At 42.0% G+C, this 20,930-nt stretch overlaps 3 protein-coding genes across 5 annotated transcripts; 1 reads left to right on the top strand and 2 right to left on the bottom strand.

The window, feature by feature from the left end:
• Window positions 1–253: 253 nt before the first annotated feature.
• On the bottom strand, window positions 254–5,227 carry ttll9 (tubulin tyrosine ligase-like family, member 9). The gene is made up of 14 exons (XM_036533402.1): window positions 5,118–5,227; window positions 4,499–4,545; window positions 4,223–4,315; window positions 3,965–4,076; window positions 3,557–3,742; window positions 3,377–3,445; window positions 3,015–3,102; window positions 2,831–2,871; window positions 2,033–2,120; window positions 1,748–1,806; window positions 1,224–1,420; window positions 876–989; window positions 659–783; window positions 254–442 (listed from the first exon to the last, which is right to left on the bottom strand). The coding sequence occupies exons 1-14, from the start codon at window positions 5,130–5,132 to the stop codon at window positions 372–374; spliced, it is 1,305 nt and encodes a 434-aa protein (XP_036389295.1). The 5' UTR covers window positions 5,133–5,227; the 3' UTR covers window positions 254–371.
• A 202-nt stretch (window positions 5,228–5,429) lies between these two features.
• Window positions 5,430–10,674, top strand: adtrp1 (androgen dependent TFPI regulating protein 1). Of its 2 annotated transcripts, none has more exons than XM_036533401.1 (6): window positions 5,430–5,517; window positions 7,576–7,725; window positions 7,835–7,936; window positions 8,540–8,655; window positions 9,565–9,725; window positions 10,300–10,674. In XM_036533401.1, the coding sequence occupies exons 1-6, from the start codon at window positions 5,482–5,484 to the stop codon at window positions 10,320–10,322; spliced, it is 588 nt and encodes a 195-aa protein (XP_036389294.1). In that variant the 5' UTR covers window positions 5,430–5,481; the 3' UTR covers window positions 10,323–10,674. The 2 variants fall into 2 exon arrangements, with proteins under 2 accessions (XP_036389294.1, XP_036389293.1); XM_036533400.1 differs by having other exon boundaries at window positions 5,430–5,623.
• An 855-nt stretch (window positions 10,675–11,529) lies between these two features.
• Window positions 11,530–19,652, bottom strand: alas2 (aminolevulinate, delta-, synthase 2). 2 transcript variants are annotated; one of them, XM_036533398.1, is made up of 11 exons: window positions 19,572–19,652; window positions 17,588–17,769; window positions 17,049–17,207; window positions 16,313–16,420; window positions 15,698–15,920; window positions 15,138–15,322; window positions 14,407–14,586; window positions 14,006–14,170; window positions 13,084–13,352; window positions 12,574–12,736; window positions 11,530–12,420 (listed from the first exon to the last, which is right to left on the bottom strand). In XM_036533398.1, the coding sequence occupies exons 2-11, from the start codon at window positions 17,748–17,750 to the stop codon at window positions 12,257–12,259; spliced, it is 1,779 nt and encodes a 592-aa protein (XP_036389291.1). In that variant the 5' UTR covers window positions 17,751–17,769; window positions 19,572–19,652; the 3' UTR covers window positions 11,530–12,256. The 2 variants fall into 2 exon arrangements, with proteins under 2 accessions (XP_036389291.1, XP_036389290.1); XM_036533397.1 differs by having other exon boundaries at window positions 11,531–12,420; window positions 17,588–17,772.
• Between the last annotated feature and the right edge of the window lie 1,278 nt (window positions 19,653–20,930).

Here is a 20,930-nt window from a genome sequence, read left to right as displayed (position 1 = left end):
CACATGAGCTGTTAGTGTAGGAAGCCCAGCCAGAGCAGTCTGTCAGCCTGTCTGACTGGGAACATCTGTTGTGGCTCTGTGCTTTACAAGAAATACAAGAAAAGGAATTCTTACAGCATAGTAAGGTTTAGAGAAGACTTTACTGCATGTGTTCATTGTAGCTGTTAGTGTATCTTTGTGATTGTGTAACATTAATCGTTTCTCCGTTAGCAAAGTCAAAGTTCCATTCCAAGTTTGACTCTCATATTGGGCCTAAATGGTAGGCTGGGCCTGGGAACATTCCCTATTTGCATGTGCAGTAACCCAGACAAGTATTCATTCATAAAGTAACCGATTTTCCAGTCCCTGACATGGCTGTGGGCTGCAATTGGTCAGCTCTTCTTCTGTCCTGGGAGGGGCTTGAGAAGCTGTCTGAGCTGCTGCTTCCGATCATTGACACAGCCTGTTGCCAAGGAAACAGGAGGATCCATTTCATTCAGATCAAACTTTATAGTTATTGTCAGCATGAGACTCTGTGTGCACAGGTGGTTAAGTATGTGTGTGTGTGCATGTACATGTACGTGTATTGCCATGTATATGTGACTGTGTGTGTGTGGCCAGGTATATGTGATTTTGTGTGTGTGTGTGTGTGAGAGAGAGAGAGAGCATGAACAGATACCTAGATGTGTGTTTGCTGTGAAGCAGGAGCTATCCAGTGTTTCCAGGTTGATGTCCTCTCGGTAGACTGGGCCATCATTCCACATGAGATCAAAGCCCCCCACACGCTTCTCTTTGCCCGTGAGTCTTAGGAAGGGGAGAGGGTGGGGGTAAAAGTAAACTAAAAGCAACTAAAACTGTGAAAATGACCAAACTGAAGTAATTTCTACAATCCCCACCTGCCCTCCATGTCTACAATGTGCAGGGTGTCCTCCAGCAGGCGGTACTTCATGTCATAGTCTTCCTGGCTGCTTGCGGTTAAAGAGGGAGAAGCATTCACCTCTATCAGCCACCTGTGGAGGGAGGAGCACAGGCATGGCAGTTTCACAACCTCAGAACAAGCAAATATGGCCAATCAAACATCATCTAAACTGGAGAGGGTTCAAACTCTTGGACAAGGAGACAACACCTAATATCAAAAGGCTATGTGCATATCGGGCAGCTCCACAGTGCTAAGGTCACACACAGAGCTAACTGTATCCCTGTTGATATCTATCATGCAGTGGTATTGGGAGGGGCTGTCTTACGGTTTGAGGTCCTGGTCCAATAGGATGTCATAGCCGTAGAGCTCAAAGCAGTGCTTGTCATTGATGATGACTTTCTGCACACTCTGTAGGCTGCGTACAAAGATGGTGTCGATGTCCCTGAACAGCGTCTCTACTGTCTCTGTACCATGACGCGCTGTCAGGTACCGCCGCAGCTGTTGCATCTGCCACTTACAACCCTGCAGAGAGACAGAGACCAGATCCTGACCAATTACAGCCCTGCAGAGAGACAGAGACCAGAGCCTGACCAAGTATAGCCCTGATGAGACAAGACTGACCAATTATAGCCCTGCAGTGGCAGTAGAGACTGACCAATTATAGCCTTGCAGAGAGAGCAACTAAGACTACACGTTAACTAATTATAGCCCTGTGGAGAGAAAGAGGAGAGACTGACCAATTGGAATGTTCTTTTGCTCACCTGTTCAGATGCGTTACTGCATAAATGACTAACAATCTTCTTAGACAATATAATGTTTTATTTTATTTTTTCACTCTGAAGCACATACCTTTTCAGGGTCGTAATCTGGTGCTGTTTTCTGAACTGCTACATTGGTGAGATGCACATCTGGAAGACAGTTAAGGGCAGTCTAATCCCCCCACCTCCTCTCAAATCAACTCCCCTTATACAGAGTCCGTCTGAGGAAGCAAAGCCATCCATGCAACTAGTAATGTTAAACCAAATGCAGCACACACAGGAGGGAGTGTGAGCAAAGCATGGCTTCATGCTGCACAGGAAATGTGATAGAGACAGACAGTGTTTTCAAGTCTGGGTGGACAAATGAAAAGGATACAGTGATCATCAATACTGCTCAAGGAGAATCGGGTACTGGAAAATCGGGCAAATCCATCTCGATACAGCCAAGCCTTCAGAGGGACATACTGAGCAACCAAAACAACAGATTCATAAGCACATCTTCGTATATAAAAGTGCATGCAAGAACGAACACACACACATACACAAACCTCAGTTATGTTCCAAAACATACATACATACATAATTAAATAAAGGTTGCCATTTGAACTATTTTGAAAGATGTTTGGTTATTCAGCAATGAGTTCCTGTGTTGGCTTACTATAAAAAGACATTTACAGGGGAGGAATGTGGAAAGATCTCACCTGTGGACCTGACTCCTCTCTCTCTGTCTATGTTTGACCTGGCCTCCTCCTCCTGAGCTGACTATTATTCACAACAGCATATTATCACATTTAGGGAGCTACATCCCATCAACACAATAGCAAAACAGCAACTCAAATAAAGCGTGCTGCTTAAACAAACCCAAAGGAATAGTATCTAAATGATTTTTGTCTTGAAATTTCAGGACTGTGTGTCGCTGTTACTGCAGTACATTGTCTTGCAATAAAACAGAATTTAAAGTCGATGCATGCAGTAAGATCATGTCTGTCAATCTCTGCTGTCTAGTAAGTCTGACTCCTCTCTCCCTCTCTCTGTCTGTGCTTTATTCATAGTCTCTCATAAGATACCATTTTTACTCTCTACAAATGATCACCGATTATCTCCAAAAATATTCATACATTTATATTCCATGATCACAGAAAAAATACACACATACATATACATATATACTTACTGATGTCACCAGCACATACACTCGTAAGTCAAATTTTCTTCCTGCAAAATAACCATAAATGAAATGTTAAGTTCCAACCATACCCACAGTATTTTGTGTGAACACTTCAGTTATGGACCTGATTTTGAATTAAAGTAAGGTCTGACTGCAGTTTAACACGGCAGAGGGAGACAGGGAGACGCACCACTGATGAGGTAAGGGTTCTCAATGTAGCGCTGAGCCACATAGCTCTCAACTTGGGCCTCGTCCTTCTCCTCTGACCGACTCCCATCCTGCAGACATGAACCCCCTCTGTGAATGAGCCACTCTGCTTCCTGACAGAAGTCTGCATGCTGTCATGATAAACGGCTGTCATAAATAGCTTAAGTAAGCCGGAGGATGACCAGAGATGAAAGTATTTGTGATATCTGTGATATCATCACTATTGGACACAAATGATTTCAAGCACTGGGTGGAGCTCTGAGTCCCTGTGCATCCTTAGCATTGATCAGTGGGTTAGAGATACAGGCTGTAGGCATACAGGATATAAAGGTGTGGCTGAATCACCTTTTTCCAGTCCATGATGTCTTTCAGTTTACGGAAAAGGAAGATTCCCTTCCCCTGTGACCGTGCCACCTAAGAGGAGGAGACAGAAGGGCACACTTACACATCTCTCACATTGTAAAGGAAATTCACTTACTCTCAATGGCAGCTACAAAGAAAAAACAACATGTAGGTCCTCCTTACTGGCTTCATGATCCAAGTGCTGCCGGGGCTCTTTTTGAACTCCTCCACAAAGAGGTGGTACTCACTCGGCAGCTCAAATGTACGGGGAAAGAAGTCACACTTGGCCGCCTCAAGGCGCCCCGACTCACGGTCCAGGATTTTGCGGTACCTCTTCAGATTCTTCACCATCAGGTTCTTACGGGTCAGCTGCCCAGGAGGCAAACAGGACAGCTGTTACATGCCAACACTTCCTGTCACATGACCAGGACTATAATCAGGCCTGTAAGACTCTCACAGACATGTGACTTTTTTTCTGACATAGTACTGCACAGCCATAGTCAGTCTCTCAGTATCATGCAGGCATGTGGATGACCCTGATTTTCTCTGGTGTACAGAGATATGTTCACATAATGCCTAGTGTGCACTGACCTCGTAGTGGTTGCGAAAGTGGCATATTCGCACATGTTCCTCCATGTAGGAGTGATCAAAATTCTCCCGCAGCCAACCAACATCACACCAGTTAAAGTCCCATTCACCATCACTGTGGGTGACAAACATTAAACAACAGTACACACACATACAGGTGTGCAAACACGCATGCACACACACACACACATTAATAACCTCTCTCAAGGTTTAAAGAGGCAAGGATATAAAACTTCACAGAAAGATCACAGAAAGGCTCACTCTTTGACCTCGACCCAGCCTGGTCTCTGTCTCAGAACATCCTGTATGGTGTTGGTCAGACCACACCTGTACCGAATACAGCTTCTTCCCTCCCTGAAGGTACGACACCATGGATACACAACATTACATTTTTTTCTGTCACAAAGTTTTTAACTTTCACAATGGCAATTAACTATCCATTAAAAAGAAACATTAAAATGTAACAGGCTAATAATATTTCTGTTTTTTGTTTATTTAAATCAAAAAGCTTCAGAGTATAGGCTTGACTAAACTTACCCCTCTCTTCTTTTTTGGTAGCCATGAGGGCCCTTGTATCCCGAGGTCTATTAAAATGGTAAATTCATTAATTACAAAAATCAGCTAGCTCTTAAAACACTTTGAGTTAGGGTGACCATACGTCCTCTTTTTCCTGGACATGTCCTCGTTTAGAGACACATGTTTTAGGTCCCAAAACGAGGACATGTCCGGGAAAAAGAGGACGTATGGTCACCCTACTTTGAGTTGACTAATGTTTCACCACAATTTTGAGAAACACTGAGACCCAAGTGCTCCACTTGCTTACTTCCATCTCACCTGAATATCCAAGGTAGAAGTATGACTGAATACCAAATAGCTATAGAATGCACGCTGTGTAGTGTGCCCACCCAGATAACTTCAGCAAGCAAACGGTGTGACTATTTGCTGAAATGTAGCTAACAAGCTGGCAAAGTTTTTTTTTATGTAAGCTACCTACCTACACATTGCTGGCAATACACGCTAGCCTGATGAAACAAAGTTGCTACACCGCACATTGCAAGATTGGTAGCTAGATACAGTAAGTAGCCTTAGGTAATCAAATTTTAAAGGGAAAGAAACATGCCAGTACATTCATAAAACTTCAAACAGTGTCACATACCTTATTTTTTGACATCACTTTCTTAGTAAGCAACTGTCTGACCTTGTTGCAATCTGTTGTTTTCACTTATTAAATGCAATGCTAATGCATAGTGTGACAAGTTAGCTAGCTTGCTATCCAGCAACCCTGTTACACGGACCACCATGTTGTAGCTATGTTACCATGACAACAGCAGCTGCGTCCGCCATCTTAAGTCATGTCCCAAATTGAAGATCACATGGGTCCAATGTGTGTATCTGAAAAGTTTCGCGTTTTGAAAACCTTTTTTGACCTTTTTGCACCCCATACGCACCTCTTTGTGGAGCTGAAAGGTTAAACGAGGAAGTAGGATTGGAAAGATGAGCGTTACAGAAGTAGGATCGAAATGGTGTGCGTTAATTCATATAGCAATATTTGCTTGGTATGTATTTACGCTTAGGGCCAACTGCTCTTTAGAAATTTCAGACCGGCACCCCGGTGCCCGATTATATGGAGGAAGATGGAAATATCTGACTTTTATCAATCTTGTAAGTAGTTTGTTGGTATAAACTGGCTAGAGTCGCTAGACTATTGCTTTCATCCTGCAGTTCTGTTGTTAGCTTAGGTCTTATAAAATATAGCCACAGTTGACTTCAAGGTAGCTTGGCTAATTTAGTCCACATAGCTAGCCAGTAATTGTTGCTTGATACTGTTGCCCGCTAGCCGGTTGGCTTCTGAATATTGCTTCTCGGTAATTCAGCAGCAAGCGACCTTATCATTCACCCTATTTACAAACGCGATAACGTTTCCTGTTTCACAAATGTTGCTTGCAAGCTGCCATTATCGTCATTTTCAATTAGATTGGAAGCAGTAAATGTTCGCTTCTCTAACGGTAGACGAACTGCACGTGAACGCATAGTCGAGTCAGCTGCCACGGCTGTTTGGCAGTTTGGCTACGGTGTTATCAGTTCGCTGGAAATAGTACTTCATATTGAGTATTGTATTATATTGTTCTTGAGATTGTCTTGGGTCAGATCTGGGGAAGTAGAGGGCTGATCGAGTAGAGCCAGGAATCTTACGACAGCCTCTGCTTTGGCAACATTACCATAAAACTGAAGGGCATACGACGCCCTTTACTGGAGGACGATTTCTTGTTTGTGATCTTGCATGACTCTCTCCTGCCACGACAGGTGTAGGTGCACTGTGCCCTGAGCATCTGATCTTGGATACGATCAAAACATTTAACATAAATGTTTTGTGTTGGCAATCTGATCATAGATAAATTGTCAGCAGAAAGTAACCAGATTCGTGAACAAGAGAGTTGAGCAGACAAGGTTTACTTTACTACTTTACGCAAGACAAGCTAGACTTGTTAAACCTGTTTTTTTTATGTTTGTGATTACAGTTATAATATACGTTTACTAATAAATATACCTATATCGTATAGACCTGCAACAAGCACCAGCTGTCTATTTGGTCTGTTATAGCAATCGGGTGGAACAAGACCATCTTGAAAATCGGAATCTCCTTCTGGTATCTGAGCCGATTACGCAGCCGTGGACTCTGAAGAGCCGAGTGTTCATTGTAGTCCGTAACGCGAAAGAAGTAGTTTTTTTTTTACATATTGTAAATAAGAAACAAATTACATTATGCCTTATAGCCATTCTTAAACCATTATATAACCATGTTACAAGCTTGGAAGACAGGTGGCGCGCGATATTTTGTTCGTTTCTAATTGCAAAAGTATGTGCATTCAAAGCATGTGAGCCAGCTTCTCATGAGTTCTGCACTCCTGCACACCGCCCTTAGATCCAGAGCGAATTAAAAATTAATGTAGAAGAGACACTTGATTTCTGTCCTCCCGTGATAACCCAGTGGTTTTATAATATTTGTATGAGCCTTTAAAAGACGTGTCTGAGCAGTTTAGAACATTTTTTTTATTGAAATGCTGGCCGTTCTTGAAATTTCACAGAATCCAATCTCTTGGCATAGTTCCTGTGTGCCTGCGGTCCCAGGAGATCATTGAAACACCGCTCCTCTCTGTTAGCATGCAGCTATTGATCTAAATATTAATAAAGAATTCAGACAATAAGACAGCTTACCATACAAAGAGCACTTTATTTCCTCAGCTTAGCTTGGTCTTTGGAGCCTGTGTTTTGATTGAATTTGAGTGATTATGACTGGTTGTCAGATGATGTGATGCCAAGGAGAAAGAAAGGTGGAGTAATACAGGAGTAATGCATTTTGGGCTGTTTCTGAGGCTTAGATTGCATGAATTACATTAAGGAGCCACGAATAGATTTTGTTTCTAGTTATGAAAATAAATGGCCAGGCTTTCATTATGGGTAGTTACCGGCCTGGATCCACATCCTAATTTCTGCAGTTAAAGTTCCCCTGAAATTTTTCTTTTCAACTAGTTAATTGAAAGAAATGCATCTCAGTTAATAAAGAAAAAAAAGTCACAAAAATTACTTTGTATGTTTTAACGATCAACCCGCAGGTGATGCAGACCGCCTTCTTTGGCTTCTGCTTTGTGACTGACATGGTCCAGATGCTACTGCCTGCTAAAAGCGCACACGGTGGGATTCCCTCGCTTTTTATCAGAATACGAGACGCCATCTTCACCGTCTTGGCTTTCCCCATAGGGACTGTGAGTGATTCTCTGCTTTGTGTTTCTAAATTTAAAAACCTTTATGATGTGCATTTTCTGCTGCTGAATATAAATAACACATGCTAACTCCATGTGCTCTTTTTCCTAGTTTGTGTTCATGTCCTTCTGGTCCATCTATGCATATGACCGGGAGCTGGTGTATCCCAAATTTCTAGATGACATCATTCCTATCTGGCTCAACCATGCATTAGTAAGTCTTGATATACTTTGGGTTCATTGAAAAATGCAATCACTAGGCATTACAACCCGACCAAAGTTTGTCTTGCAAGGTTGTTGACATCAAACATGAAATCATGGTAGTGCTGGTTTATTGGTTTAGTAATGATTGATGTTAACTCATTGGGATTTTGCAATGTCCTCACTCAACCTTTGTCTTCATTTTCTTGAACTACTCTGTAAAGTCTGTAAAGTTTGTTTTTATGTAGTAGCAAATTTGAAGTGATCGATGACTAGGGAGGACCGATAAGGCCTTTGCTGATGCTGAGGTCCACTGAAGAATGCATCAATACCAAAAAACCTAACTAACAGTAAAATGAAGATACAGTTGTCTAACAGCAAGAGCACGACCGTAATGCACTGCAACTCTGGGCCCTTTTTACTCATTTTACTGCAGTCGATGGAGGAAATAGTAGTAGTTCATAGAGTTCGATGAAGAACTGGGGATATTGGATCTCATTTTAAGATGTGGAGCAGTTAATGTGTAACTTGGCGTGTGGTTACTGAGGTCAGTCAGCGTCGTGTACCATTGAGTCTCCATTCTGGCTCAGTCAGTATAACGTCTTGTCCTCCACAGCACACGGTAATCTTGCCACTCCTCCTGGTTCAGCTGTATCTCCAGCCTCATCGACACCCCAGCAGGACCAAAGGCATCCTGGGCCTGGCACTCTTCGCTGCTCTGTATCTGGCCTGGTAATTTACCTTTTCCATTTCCATTCTCTTACTGAAATGCTGTTATCCTGAGTGACTCACAAAGCAGAATAAGAGAAGAGAATCTAGTACAGTCAAAAGAACGCGAGTCCATACGGAACATGACGGACCACATCTGAACACCACACACCATATTGAAACGAGTGTCAGTGCAGCAATCACTGCTGTAATAGTTAGTGTCATGGTACAGAAATACTAGAGAACAATATACTCATTCAACTCCATCCTTGGGATAGGACACGGTCCACACAATTAAAAAGGTCCTCACTGCTCCCAGTACAAAAGCACCATTCCTGCATGAGCAAACTGGAGTTGATAATTGTCTTGAAGTTTCTAAAACTGAGTACATCTGGTCAGTGGCCGAGGTGAAACGTTTGACGTTTGTTTTTGGTAAAGCCGATTAGCCTAACATTCATCGGACAGATCGATCCAGAATTGACTGGGTTTTTGTGTAGAATGTCCTTGTCTGTAGATTGGACTTTGGAGGCTAGAGTTTGGCTCTACATCTAGGCTGTATTTTATGGTGTAATCCTGGATATCCTTTGTCCCTTTGTTGTCAGCTTGGTGTAGCTAGCTAAGTCCCTCTTCAGTTAGTTATTTATGAATACAGTATATATTACATTATTGCTATTTAGTAGATGCTCTTATCCAGAGTGGCTTACATACGTTACTATTCTTACATGCTATCCATTAATACTGTGGATATTTACTTAGACAATTCAAGGCAATGCAAGGGTAAAACAGCAGCAGTGCAGAGGAGAATTGAACCCACACGCACACATATATATATATATATATATATGTGTATATGTATAAAAAACATGCATACATTTAGCTATAGATTAGGTTCTCTGACAGTGCCATGACTTTCTGTCTGTCTGTCTCTGGCAGGGTTCTGTGGGTGCACTATGCCTCGGGGATCTGGGTGTACCCCATCATGGCCAAGCTGAGCCCCTTGGGATTAGTGCTGTTCCTGGCCGTGGCTGCCCTCACCATGGCACCCCTCTACCTCCTCGGAGAGAAGCTGAACCAAGCCCGCTGGGGAACCCCAGGTGGGAAAGCTCTCTGACATTTTCTGCACCAGCAAGGCCCAGCACCGTTTCTGTACCTACCCTGGATTGCCCTCGTATCCCGCGCCATCTCCACCATGCCTTGAGCAGAACACAAAGCTACAAGAATATGGTGCATAAATTTCACTCCCTCACCCCTCAATACATTCCCCTTGGCCCTCTTTACACTAACCTGTAATTAAGCATGAACAGCATCAACACAGGTTGCCATTCTAAATGAATGCAGGTGGTTGTGCCTGAATGGGGAAATGCTGAGCATATTGCGCATCTGGTCACCTGTTATAATTTAACATAATAGCCAATGCAGTTTTGTAATTATGAATTCAGATGGAACAAAAAACAGAGCCATCTCTAGTGCCAGAGGACCAGGGTGGGCTTTCTCTGCTCTGTAAGTTATAACTGTGAGAAGTGTGCACCTCTGACCCAAAGTGCTCTGTCATTTAGTGAAGGACCTTGGGTTGCTTTGACTGAATGGAGTTTTGTCAGTGGTGGAGTTTCTGTCTGTTCTGTGTTGGTGTTTCTTACTGACTAGCTCTGCCACTCTTGTCTCTGAAAGGGACTCGAAAGGAAAAGAAGTAGGAGTGTGAGAAGGCCTTGGCAGGAGAAGGACAGCACCCAAAACCACAAATGTCCTGTTTCCAGTGAAGGAGGCTCCTCTGGGGAGGCGCGACATGCCGGACAGTTGAAGGAGACTGATGATTTTTACATAATCCACCACATCCATATACTTTCCATTTTTAACGGTCAATCCAGCTTGCGCTGAATTGTGTGTTCTACATGTCATTTGAAATGTAGCAAAAAGACCTCTTGTATGATGTGTCGCGTTTGTATGTGTAAAGGCCAGTTTCTTTTGTACAACAGCTTGGAAGAAAAGTTTTATGTTATAATTTTAGACTGATTATAAATTATGTTAGTCGCATCTTTATAAAGGTGTGATAAAATAAAATATTTTATAATAGCTCATTTTATCATCTTAGTGCTCTTTCCAGTCCTGAAATTGTGAGTGGTGTCTGTTTGGCCACTTGAATGAAGGTTCTGTCAGTCTTGACCACTAATATGTTCTCAATTTTGATACACTACTGGTCAAAAGTTTCAGAACACCTCCGTTAAAAAAGGTTAGGTTACCAAAAGCTGAAAAAATATGTAAATTTCAGAGTTATAAAAAAGGCCTTTTTCAGGGAACAGGTAATGGGTTAACAACTCACAGCTTTTCTGCAGCAATGGAAGTAAATTAAGCCTTGAAAGTTGATGCAAACAATTCCTACAGGTGTCCTGACTTTTGTTGATTACTTACAAACCCTCTGTCTGTATAAAAGCAGTGTTAGAACAGACTGTGTTACTACACCCTCTGAAGCATTATTTGGACAATATTGCACTGCAGGAAGTAGTATATTGCTATCATAATGGCGAGGAAAAGTCAATTAACAAAGGAAGACAGAACATTATAACCCTTAAAAGTGTAGGTCTTTCCTTTACAGAAATTCGGGGTGTTCTAAAACTTCTTACCTGTAGTGTATGTTCTTGGTTGGATTTTATCTCTGTGATTATCTTGCAGTTTGTTGTGGTCTGAAGGAAGAATATCCTTTTGGACACTTTCCTGGGATAACGTACTGGGATTCATGGTGGAATCAAAGACTGTTGGAGTTAAAGACCAGTGATAGTGTTTCCAGGCCATGTCATGCACACAGGCAATCCCTCAGTGTGAAGTTAACAGAAGAACGTCTGTCTCTAAATGAATTAGCAATGACACATGTCTTACAAGCCATGACATTTATTTAATTTGATAAGGCACAGTGACTGAAACTGTCCACTTCATATTCAAATTATGTTCAAATAATAATTGTTTAGGTTCATATCATGGTGTGATGTTTTTTTCGTATATTGTGTGGGTGATGTATTTTTCTTAAATTACAGTGATGGTAAATATGGTATTTACTTCCATTGATCATCACAGTGGATACCATTATAACACTAGAAGGAAAAAATGGTAACTGGTAACTGTGGTTGTGGTACCATTTACTAATGAATGTGGAATAACAGAGAAATAACAGGGGAAAAGATGAGTGATGAATCAAATTAGCAGGTCTCTAAACCTCAGCTGAGGGAATTTAAATTACATTAATTACTGTTAATTAAAGTGCTCTGAGTGCAGGCATGGCTATGCCCCCATTTAGAATGAGCACAGAAATATTTGCAGAAATAAGTGCATTCTTCCAAAATCATAATTCATAATGCTGCAGGCCTCTCCTCCCTTGTCAGAGGAAGTTGAGAAAACTGTACCCTGGAGGAAAGCAGAGCCAGTGACATGCCAAAAGCAGTTTGAATCTGTATAGACAGAAGGTTCACAAAACACAGTCAAATCAGTTTTACTGTTAAGTAAAGCTTATTCTGCTGGAAATGAAGAAGGCCTTTAAACAATTAAATAACATTTCTTTTTGGGTTTATTTAATTTTTTTTTAAATGTTGATCTTTTAACTTTAATTTTCCTGTTTTCATCATCAGTTTCTTTAGCTTTAGGCAGACACTGTGATGTACTGCGGCTCCATGTTGCCAAAGTAGGACTTCTCCCACTCGCTCATGAGGTCAAAGTGCAGTGGGCGATCACAGAAGGTACAGGCAGCTGCCATTGGCCAACTCAGGGGAAGCCCCGCCTCCTGCCACACCTCTACCAGTTTCTCTGTCAATCAAGAGGGAAGGGAGAATGAGTGATGGTGTCTTAAACAAATCAAACACTTCCATGTTAAAGCTTTATAGACAAAGGGTCAAGGCTTGTGTTTTACCAAGGAAAAGAGTAGATGATTGCCTGGGTCATAGGACACAGGTCACTCACCCACGAAGTACTCCATCATCTGAGGATCGTGGTGCGGGGAGGGGGCAAGGCGCAGTAACTCCTCCCCCCGAGGGACGGTCGGGTAGTTGATGGCTTGAACGTAAATGTTGTGCCTCTCCAACAGGATATCGCAAACCTTTGAATTCTGCTCAGCGTTACCCACCTGGTGCACATATACATGCAATGAGACCAGACTTATTAAAATCCAGCAGTAAAAGAACACTGTAGATTGTCCAAGTGGATTGTTGCAGTTGCATACACAAGCTAACATGTGGATATGGACATAATGTCATGTCAGGCAGCTGAAAGCCAGGGCCTAGGACATGCAGCTCTGTAATAGCCTGTCAGGCAGCAAAACTCAGGGCACACAGCTCTTAGCCTATTGAGCAGCTAAAACCCAGGGCATGCTGCTCTCTAGTAGCCTGTCGGGCAACTAAAACCCAGGGCGTGCTGGTCACTAATAGCCCATCAGGCAGCTAAAAGCCAGGGCCCAGGGCATGCTGCTCTTACCCGGATGGGAATGATGTGGCTGGGGCAGTTGATGACAGGGAGCCCGGCGTCCATCAGCAGCTGCCGCATGTGTTTGACGTTCCTTTGGTGGGCCCTCCGCAACACCTGGCCCTCTGGGCCTCGGAGGACCCTCACCGACTCTAGCGCCCCCGCCAGGACCATTGGGGGAAGGGATGTGGTGAAGATGAAGCCAGCGGCATAGGAGCGCACCGTGTCCACCAGGGCAGCAGTGCTGGCTATGTAACCACCCACACAGCCAAATGCCTTGCCTGCAATCAATATGGTTGATCAACTGGTCAAGGGGCAAGAGCAGGTTCATACTTCATTGTTAAAGTAGACCCACAGACGCACAACATCATCGTATAGATACAGATCTTACACTTAGCTCCAGTTGCAATGGTCTCGCACCCCAGGTCCCTCATGTCTCAGTTGCCATAGATTTTAAATATCCTGCTGCCCTCTAGAGGACACTAAAGTACTACAGAATTATCACTGAAGGATAAGTGCTTCCCTCTACATATACCAGCTGTATTTCTGGAGCAAATCTCATGCTGGGAGAACAGGCTTACCAAAAATTTCATTGTCTAACAGCACGCGCCTAGCTTTTTAATTTCCTCTAACAAAAGGGCACTGAAAACACCCCTGTGATCTCACTGACACCAACACTATACCCTTTTGTTCTGTTTGTCTGAAAAGTGATCTTAAAATGAAATACTGCCAGATGTGGGGATCTTAAGTAGTTTCTTTACTTGTTTATTGTATTTATTTTACTGTTTTATTTTGTTTTTGCTATTCATTTTTAATTACTGTTTTTTCATTATATTCACTTGTCTTTAAATATTATGACTGTATGGCTTGCAGTGTCATTGTATGAAAGACTTCTGTATAAAGTATTATCATTGTGTTATTACACAGTGCTCACCCAGTGTTCCAGAAACGATGTCGATTTTGTTCATGACACCATCTCTCTCCCCAACTCCTGCTCCATGTGCTCCGTACAGTCCTACTGCGTGTACCTCGTCCACAAAGGTCAAAGCCCCATACCGATGGGCGACGTCACACATCTCCTCCAGTGGGCAGATAGCGCCTGATGGAAACAGTCAATGAGGTCAAGGCTCTGAGCAGCACTACAACTCTGATTTTCCAAAGAGTGTCATCTAACTGGCTCAACTTAGCTTTGAATCAAATGAAATGATTACTATCTCAACTGTGTAGCCAAAATCACCAGACGTGTGTCAAACTGGAATGGAAAGGAATGTTCTGTCATCCTACAGATTGCGGCAGCCACACACCTGTGTCAGGCACAAGGGACAGAATACCTACCGTCCATGGAGTGCACGGTTTCAAAGGCCACGATTTTGGGGGTTTTCGGGTTGGAGCGGCTCAGCAGCTCCTCCAGGTGCTGTACGTCGTTGTGGCGGAAGATGCGTCGTGTGGCACCACTGTTCCTGATGCCCTGGATCATGGAGGCGTGGTTTCCAGCATCTGAGTAGATTTCACAACCTACGGGCCATCAAGACAGAAGCAGAAATACATGAGTGCTGAATTCAACCCTGTTCGAATTTACATTTTACATTTATTCATTTAGCAGACGCTTTTATCCAAAGCGACTTACATAGGTTACAGTTCTTTACAATGTTATCCATTTATACAGCTGGATATTTACTGAGGCAATTGTGGGTTAAGTACCTTGCCCAAGGGTACAGCAGCAGTGTCCCAGCGGGGATCGAACCGGCAACCTTTCGGTTACGAGTCTTGCTCCTTAACCACTATGCTATACTGCCACCCGAATCCAAGTCATTTTGCTGTTAACTGTCTTTATATGAGCAAGTTTTAAACTGCTATTCCCCGTGCCCTTTACTTTTTATATGGAAAACACTACCACTCACTGAACAAGTATAATTTGCATTCATTTGGCAAGACAAAGCTTCCTGAGTGAAACTGGCGCTTATCATTCTTCATAGGGCCAAGGCCAAATCACACAAGTACACCATCTAGACTGTAACTATTTGTTATGTCTGTCTGTTTTTGGGGTTTGGGGATCCTGAACTTGCCTGGCATCATTTTGGCCAGGGTGAAGAGGGTGGAGTCATTGGCCACGAAGCAGGAGGAGAAGACCAGCGCTCCATCTTTTTGGTGTAGCTCAGCCAGCTCCTTCTCCAGGGCCACGTGGAAGTTGCTGGTGCCGGAAATGTTCCTGGTGCCCCCTGCCCCGGCCCCGTGTTTATCCAATGCGTTTCTGCATGCATTACATACCAACAGACCTCATCAATCAACAGGAGAACAACCAACCTCAGAAATGTCTCAGGGATCAATCGGCATGCAGAACTCAAAAGACACCTCTATAGGCAAACTTTCCTTCCAGGTCTTCATTTTGATCATAATTTCAATGACAATGATATTGTCGGTCCACAAGAACATACTCATTCTTGCATTTTGATACTGATCCCCAGGGCTTATCAAAGTATATTTGTCTATCAAGGGAATTCTGTGTCAATGAATCAACTCAATCAGCTATATTGGTCAAGTGAGGCAGTTACATGGATGGACAGTGCATCACTCCCAATACGGTTCTTGTTTTTTTTTTCCACCTAGGCTTTTTCTGTGGTCCTACCTGATAGAATCTAGGACGCGTGGGTGTCGGCTCATGCCCAGGTAGTCATTGCTGCACCAGACAGACACCTGAGCGCCATGGCGATTGGTGATGGAGTAGTCTTCAGCGAAGGGAAATACGTCCACACGACGGTTCACAGTCTTGAAGACGCGATAGGTGTGGTCATTCTTCTTCTGAAAGATCTTATTGTCGAAGAAGGCGTCGTAATCAAAACTGGGAACTTCTGCATGGGGCAAACAACAAAAAAGAGCACATTAAAACTGTGCTTGTATGAAAACAGAAATGGAACATGACAGTGCTTAATGCTTTAATTTCCAGAGCATATTTCTCCATATATTTTGTGAGTAAAACAAACAAACAAAACCAATAAAAAAACAATAAGCTGAACACACGTGTTGTACCAGTGTACATTACGTTTCCATGCTGCTTTCTGACCCCCATATTTTCACCCTTGCGCATGCATTCTACTTGTCTAAATCTTGCTTGGGTTTACCACACACGGTCCCTGAAATTATTTAGCTCAAGGGGTTATGACAAGCCTGTGCTGGTTTTGGTAAAGGACATTTTAGTCAGACAACTTAGATTGAAACCAGCATCATAACGCAGAGAACTGACCCATGTTGTCTCTCAGGAGGTGAGTCACGCTTGGGGTCTGTTCAGTGTGGGGCTGGATCTTCTCCATAATGCTGCTTCGCAGACCCTTAAACAAAGAGCTCACCACACCTGGCACAGACATACATGAGAACAGTGTGTTAACGCCATCCATACTCTTCAACATGAAATAATAACAAATACAATACCCATTTCAAAACACCTCTAACACCACTGAGTTTTGATATGGATGTATTGTACTTTTGATATTGCATAGTTGTGACAGTTTTCCTGTCTTTTAAAGTGTAAATAAAACAATTGATTGTTATGCATTTCACAAAGGAAATATGAAGATCAAGTGATTTTTCTATATAATCATCAGGTGTAGAAGACAGACTCAGAAATGATGAATAAGCAGATTTTTTGCACTGCCATATTACAGAGTGGAAATATTTTCTTTATGATTTTATACTCTTTATAGATATTTTATAATTTAATGTGATGTATATGAGTTTGCTGAAAAACATATACATACAGTATCTAAGTCAACAGTTTAATTCAGTTTTAATATTAAGGCCACATTTCTGTTGCTGTTATTTGTATTCAGCACAGACATTTAAAAGGTAGTTAATTATAATGATGACTCAAAAGCAAGACTAAAAATATCTTTATTCAATGCTGACTGTGGCATAGTGTTTCCCATAAGAATAATCTTAACTCTGTTTTAGTGGTGTTGCAGGATGTGGAATCTCTACAGTACCTGTCTTACTCGGGCAGACGTCCTCCTGTACCTCAGGGCTGGCCTTCACCATGGCGATTTGCGAGGAGACAAAGGGGCAGCCATTGGCCATGGACATGGCCACCTGAGAGGCTTCCTGGGCCAGGGAACGCTTTGGGCCTGCTGAGAGGGCCATGGAGCCTGGGGATTGGGGAAAGACAATTCCATCAGCACACAGACATCCAAATCCAAAACCATCCACAAACCCCTAACCCTAACCCTACAACACCCCTAACTCTAACTCAACACTATTGATACACCCCTAACCCCACAACATTTTAAAAGTAATTTTATGGACCTAAAATCTCTCTATATATACCAATCTCTGTATTAATATGGATATCAGCATAAAGGGAGGGGTATCTGTTGTGGAAATGAGTATTTTAGCTGAATGATTTTGATGACATACGTTTTCATTATTGAGCCCTAATATCTGGATAAGCCCTCTGTGAGGGTGATGTGGGAGGAAGTTAGCATTACAGTATGTATTGTAGCAGGTGCTGAGTGGTTGCATATCTCACCACTGTGGCCATTGTCTCTGGGCCTCTGAGCAGGAGGGGTGGAGACCTGGCGTGCGATGATGGGACATCGGTCAGCCAGAGAGAAGAGTGAAGCCCCAGACCTTCTCAAGGTCATGCGCGGGACAGACTTCAGGAACGGGCAGTGATGCAGAAAGGCAGACATAGCGGACAGAGGTGTTTTCCTACTGGATTGCAAAGCAAAAGAAAACAAAAAATGAAATTTAAGTATTTGTAGAATCCCACATGGAATTGTCATTTGGGGACATTTTCAAATACAGTACCTGTAAGTTCAACCGTAAGTAAGTGCACTTCTCATGTTTTTGGTTTCTTTAATTTGGCTCTGTTTATTTTACACCAGCTCAACCAACGCAACACTTGAGTTATATTTGGTCATTTTGCTACTTGCCTATCAACCTGAAATTTAAACCCTAGTGTGGTAAGCTGCCTTTAAATAATCAATTTACAGCCAAATTCAAAAATCAAATTTGAATTAAGCATAGATCAGATCTCCTGCGAAATATATTTTGGTGTCAGATATTACAGTAAAGTCCACACTTGTGTGGGAATGTGGAAAAAATCCCTGAAAAGGTAGCCCACATGTCAGGTGTGTTGAAAACATTAAAATGTATTCAGAATTTCTCGTTTTCATGGCCTCTGATCATTGGAAGGGATACACATTAAGTGTGTAGGATATATAATATGCAATATGCGTGTAAAGTACTATGCATAGAAAAAGCTCCAGCATTCTCCTGTATACATAAAGTATGTGTTCATCTTGCTAATGGGTTTATGACTTTCTTTTCCTTCAGACCTGACTACTGACCAAGCAGATCAATAATCAGCTCCTCGTTACAAAATAATCTACACACTGAATCAATCACATCTTATCTATATGCAGATGCAGCAGAAGTGTAATGAAGACCTCACAGCAAAGGTCTGTAACATCATTGCAGCTTTGAAGCGGTTATACTTCTACTGCCATCAAAGTAGGCCGTAACGTTCAATGGCTAAAAACGTTTCAATTTGTTGGATACGTTTCACTTTTTTGGAGAAGGGCAAAATAATCGAGTTGGTCTTTTAATATTGCTTGATAAAATTGCGTATTCCCCCTGTAATAGGCTAGCGGGTTGGTAGAATACAGCACGCCCGGGCGCGCCCTCCCTGTGTGCGTCATTGATAAGCACACGCGAGCAATCTCGCAAGTGCAGACGCTCGCTGTCCAGACCTTCGAGGTGCTGAACGAAGATTCTACGAATAACTACGTCATCGTAGTAAGGCAATGGTTGATTACAATACAAAAAACTGATATTAAAGGCTAATAAACATAAAGACATGAAAAATGGGCCCAAATAGTCCCCGGGACATTTCAAAATAAACCTTCTGAGAATATGGTGGACACCAAATCAATTCCATGCCACAGTTCATCGAGTTACGCAGGTAATCACAGGAATAAGTTTTAACAGTACCTGGAAACAATGTTAATTAAACGCAGCTTTTCAAAATGAAACATTCACAGTTAGAACAGTTCTAAAATAATTTAGCGCGCTCTTTTTTAGTCTAATTTACATTCTAAAGTCTAAAACTTGATTTTAGGATTCGAAAAGCTCAGCCTATTGAAGATAAGATCGCATTACAGACTTAATGCGGTTTATTTTTGTGGCTTGAGGTTTTACTCCTATGTTCCTGTGAAGTATCATTGTCCATTTGATTTACAATTTGAATCCAAAATGTAAACAAATTTGTACAAATTGATTTATCCGGTAATTTCCTTCGATATTAATCGTTAACAGACTATATAAATTAAAATACATACATATCCAGAATAAAACACGGGATAAAAAAAATCAAACCACAAATAGTAAAATGAAGAGTAACAATTGAAAATAGTCAGATATTGAACAAAGATTGTTAATAAGGCTGGCATAATCAAAAATACCATAGCAAGTGCAATAACTGAAAAAAGAAAAAAAATAAAAGCTCTCACCTGTTGACCTGCACTGAGGACGAACTGAAAACAGAAGGTTTTAGAGTTGCGTCTTCCACCAAAAAGCTGATGCGAAGTGTGACGTCGCAAAGCGTAAGTAACTAGGTTATAGAACTTTCCCCTTCACAAGTTCACAGGAGGGCGGACGCTACCGTGAAAGCGGGGGGAGGGCAGCCAGAATGATAACTTTTACTGAGCAGCACGAGCGCACAGTATTCATTAATTTTATTGTTATGTATCGGAAAATTCCTCTTGGAGTCACTATTGCTATTTACGTCTATCATACCTCTAAAAATTAATTTAGGTTAATTTAGGCTCCAATTAACTAAGTTCCATGTAGAAATATGTAGAAATATAGCTTACATTAAAATGTGTTCTGACCGCTTTGTAAATGTAAGGATCGTTATGATTGTTATGATTGCAGACATGAAAAAATGCGTTTCAATTGCTTTTTGTGATAAATGAGAACATGTTTTTAGCGGCACCGGTGCTTATTAAATAATCGCGGCCGCGTCAACTTTACAGGAGACCACAAAAACGGTCAAAAAACCATTTTTCGTGAAAAATGAGATAGTGGTGGATTCAAATTCCTAAAGTGCGTATCTATCATCCCCTTCTTTTTGAAACTGAAAGTGATGTGTAAATATGAAAAAAAAAAACAATAAATATCAAGGCAAGTTGGTCCTCCGAGAACGGACAGGGGAGAAAACGTCGTCAATTTCCTATTATGTTGCATTATTAAAACAAGCACTGGCATATCGTATGCTTCCGTCTTTTAATACAGTCATGCAGTTCAAGATCACCCTCTCACATTCGCTGTGGTGTCAATTTGCAGCACAAAGCTCATAGAGAATGAAGATTTTGTAGGGGAAAATTTGAAGTCCATCTTTCAAGGAACATAATTTTCCTGATAAACATCAACATGCAGACTCATAGAGGTTACAAAGACAAATTTAGGAAAACTTTTAAAGTCTTTCAATGTTAACTGTTTAATTAGAAATGGGAATCTCGAAAGGGAACGTCGTTCTTGAAGGGCAAGACGTTTGTCCATAACGTTGTCTTTGAGACAAGAAGCCATTAGACTGCAGGTCCTCGTGCTTTTTGATTTAAACTCACAGCATATATCCTGCTAGCAACTAAAAGTGTATCTTCCAAATGTGAGGATTACTGCCCCATGTTACAACAGCTAGAATCTAAAATGTTGTGGACACTCCCATAGGCCAGAATACTGCTGCCACTGCCACCTCTTGGATAGACAGCGTGGGCCTCTGCAAACCCCCGCTTCATCTCTCGCATGTTACCTCAAGCTACTTTCTATCAGGTTGACCACAGCGGACACACTAGTGGCCATAGCAGTCA

This window comes from Megalops cyprinoides, chromosome 7 (assembly GCF_013368585.1).
Source record: "Megalops cyprinoides isolate fMegCyp1 chromosome 7, fMegCyp1.pri, whole genome shotgun sequence".
NCBI lineage: Eukaryota > Metazoa > Chordata > Actinopteri > Elopiformes > Megalopidae > Megalops > Megalops cyprinoides.
The sequence above is the reverse complement of the archived record's forward strand: the minus strand, read 5'-3'. Positions and strand labels throughout refer to the sequence as shown.

Excerpts from the sequence above, each read along its gene's own strand:
- ttll9 (XM_036533402.1), bottom strand. Across the intron at positions 3,103-3,376 it reads ACATCATGGACTGGAAAAAG|GATGGGAGTCGGTCAGAGGA; the intron begins GTGATTCAGCCA and ends TCATGTCTGCAG. Across the intron at positions 1,421-1,747 it reads CAGATTACGACCCTGAAAAG|GGTTGTAAGTGGCAGATGCA; the intron begins GTATGTGCTTCA and ends GTCTCTCTGCAG.
- adtrp1 (XM_036533400.1), top strand. The coding sequence starts at position 5,456 with ATGAGCGTTACAGAAGTAGGATCGAAATGGTGTGCGTTAATTCATATA. Across the intron at positions 7,937-8,539 it reads TCTGGCTCAACCATGCATTA|CACACGGTAATCTTGCCACT; the intron begins GTAAGTCTTGAT and ends TGTCCTCCACAG. Across the intron at positions 8,656-9,564 it reads GCTGCTCTGTATCTGGCCTG|GGTTCTGTGGGTGCACTATG; the intron begins GTAATTTACCTT and ends TGTCTCTGGCAG.
- alas2 (XM_036533398.1), bottom strand. The coding sequence starts at position 17,750 with ATGTCTGCCTTTCTGCATCACTGCCCGTTCCTGAAGTCTGTCCCGCGC. Across the intron at positions 14,587-15,137 it reads CCTGGCCAAAATGATGCCAG|GTTGTGAAATCTACTCAGAT; the intron begins GCAAGTTCAGGA and ends GATGGCCCGTAG. Across the intron at positions 12,421-12,573 it reads GATGATGGAGTACTTCGTGG|AGAAACTGGTAGAGGTGTGG; the intron begins GTGAGTGACCTG and ends CTTGATTGACAG.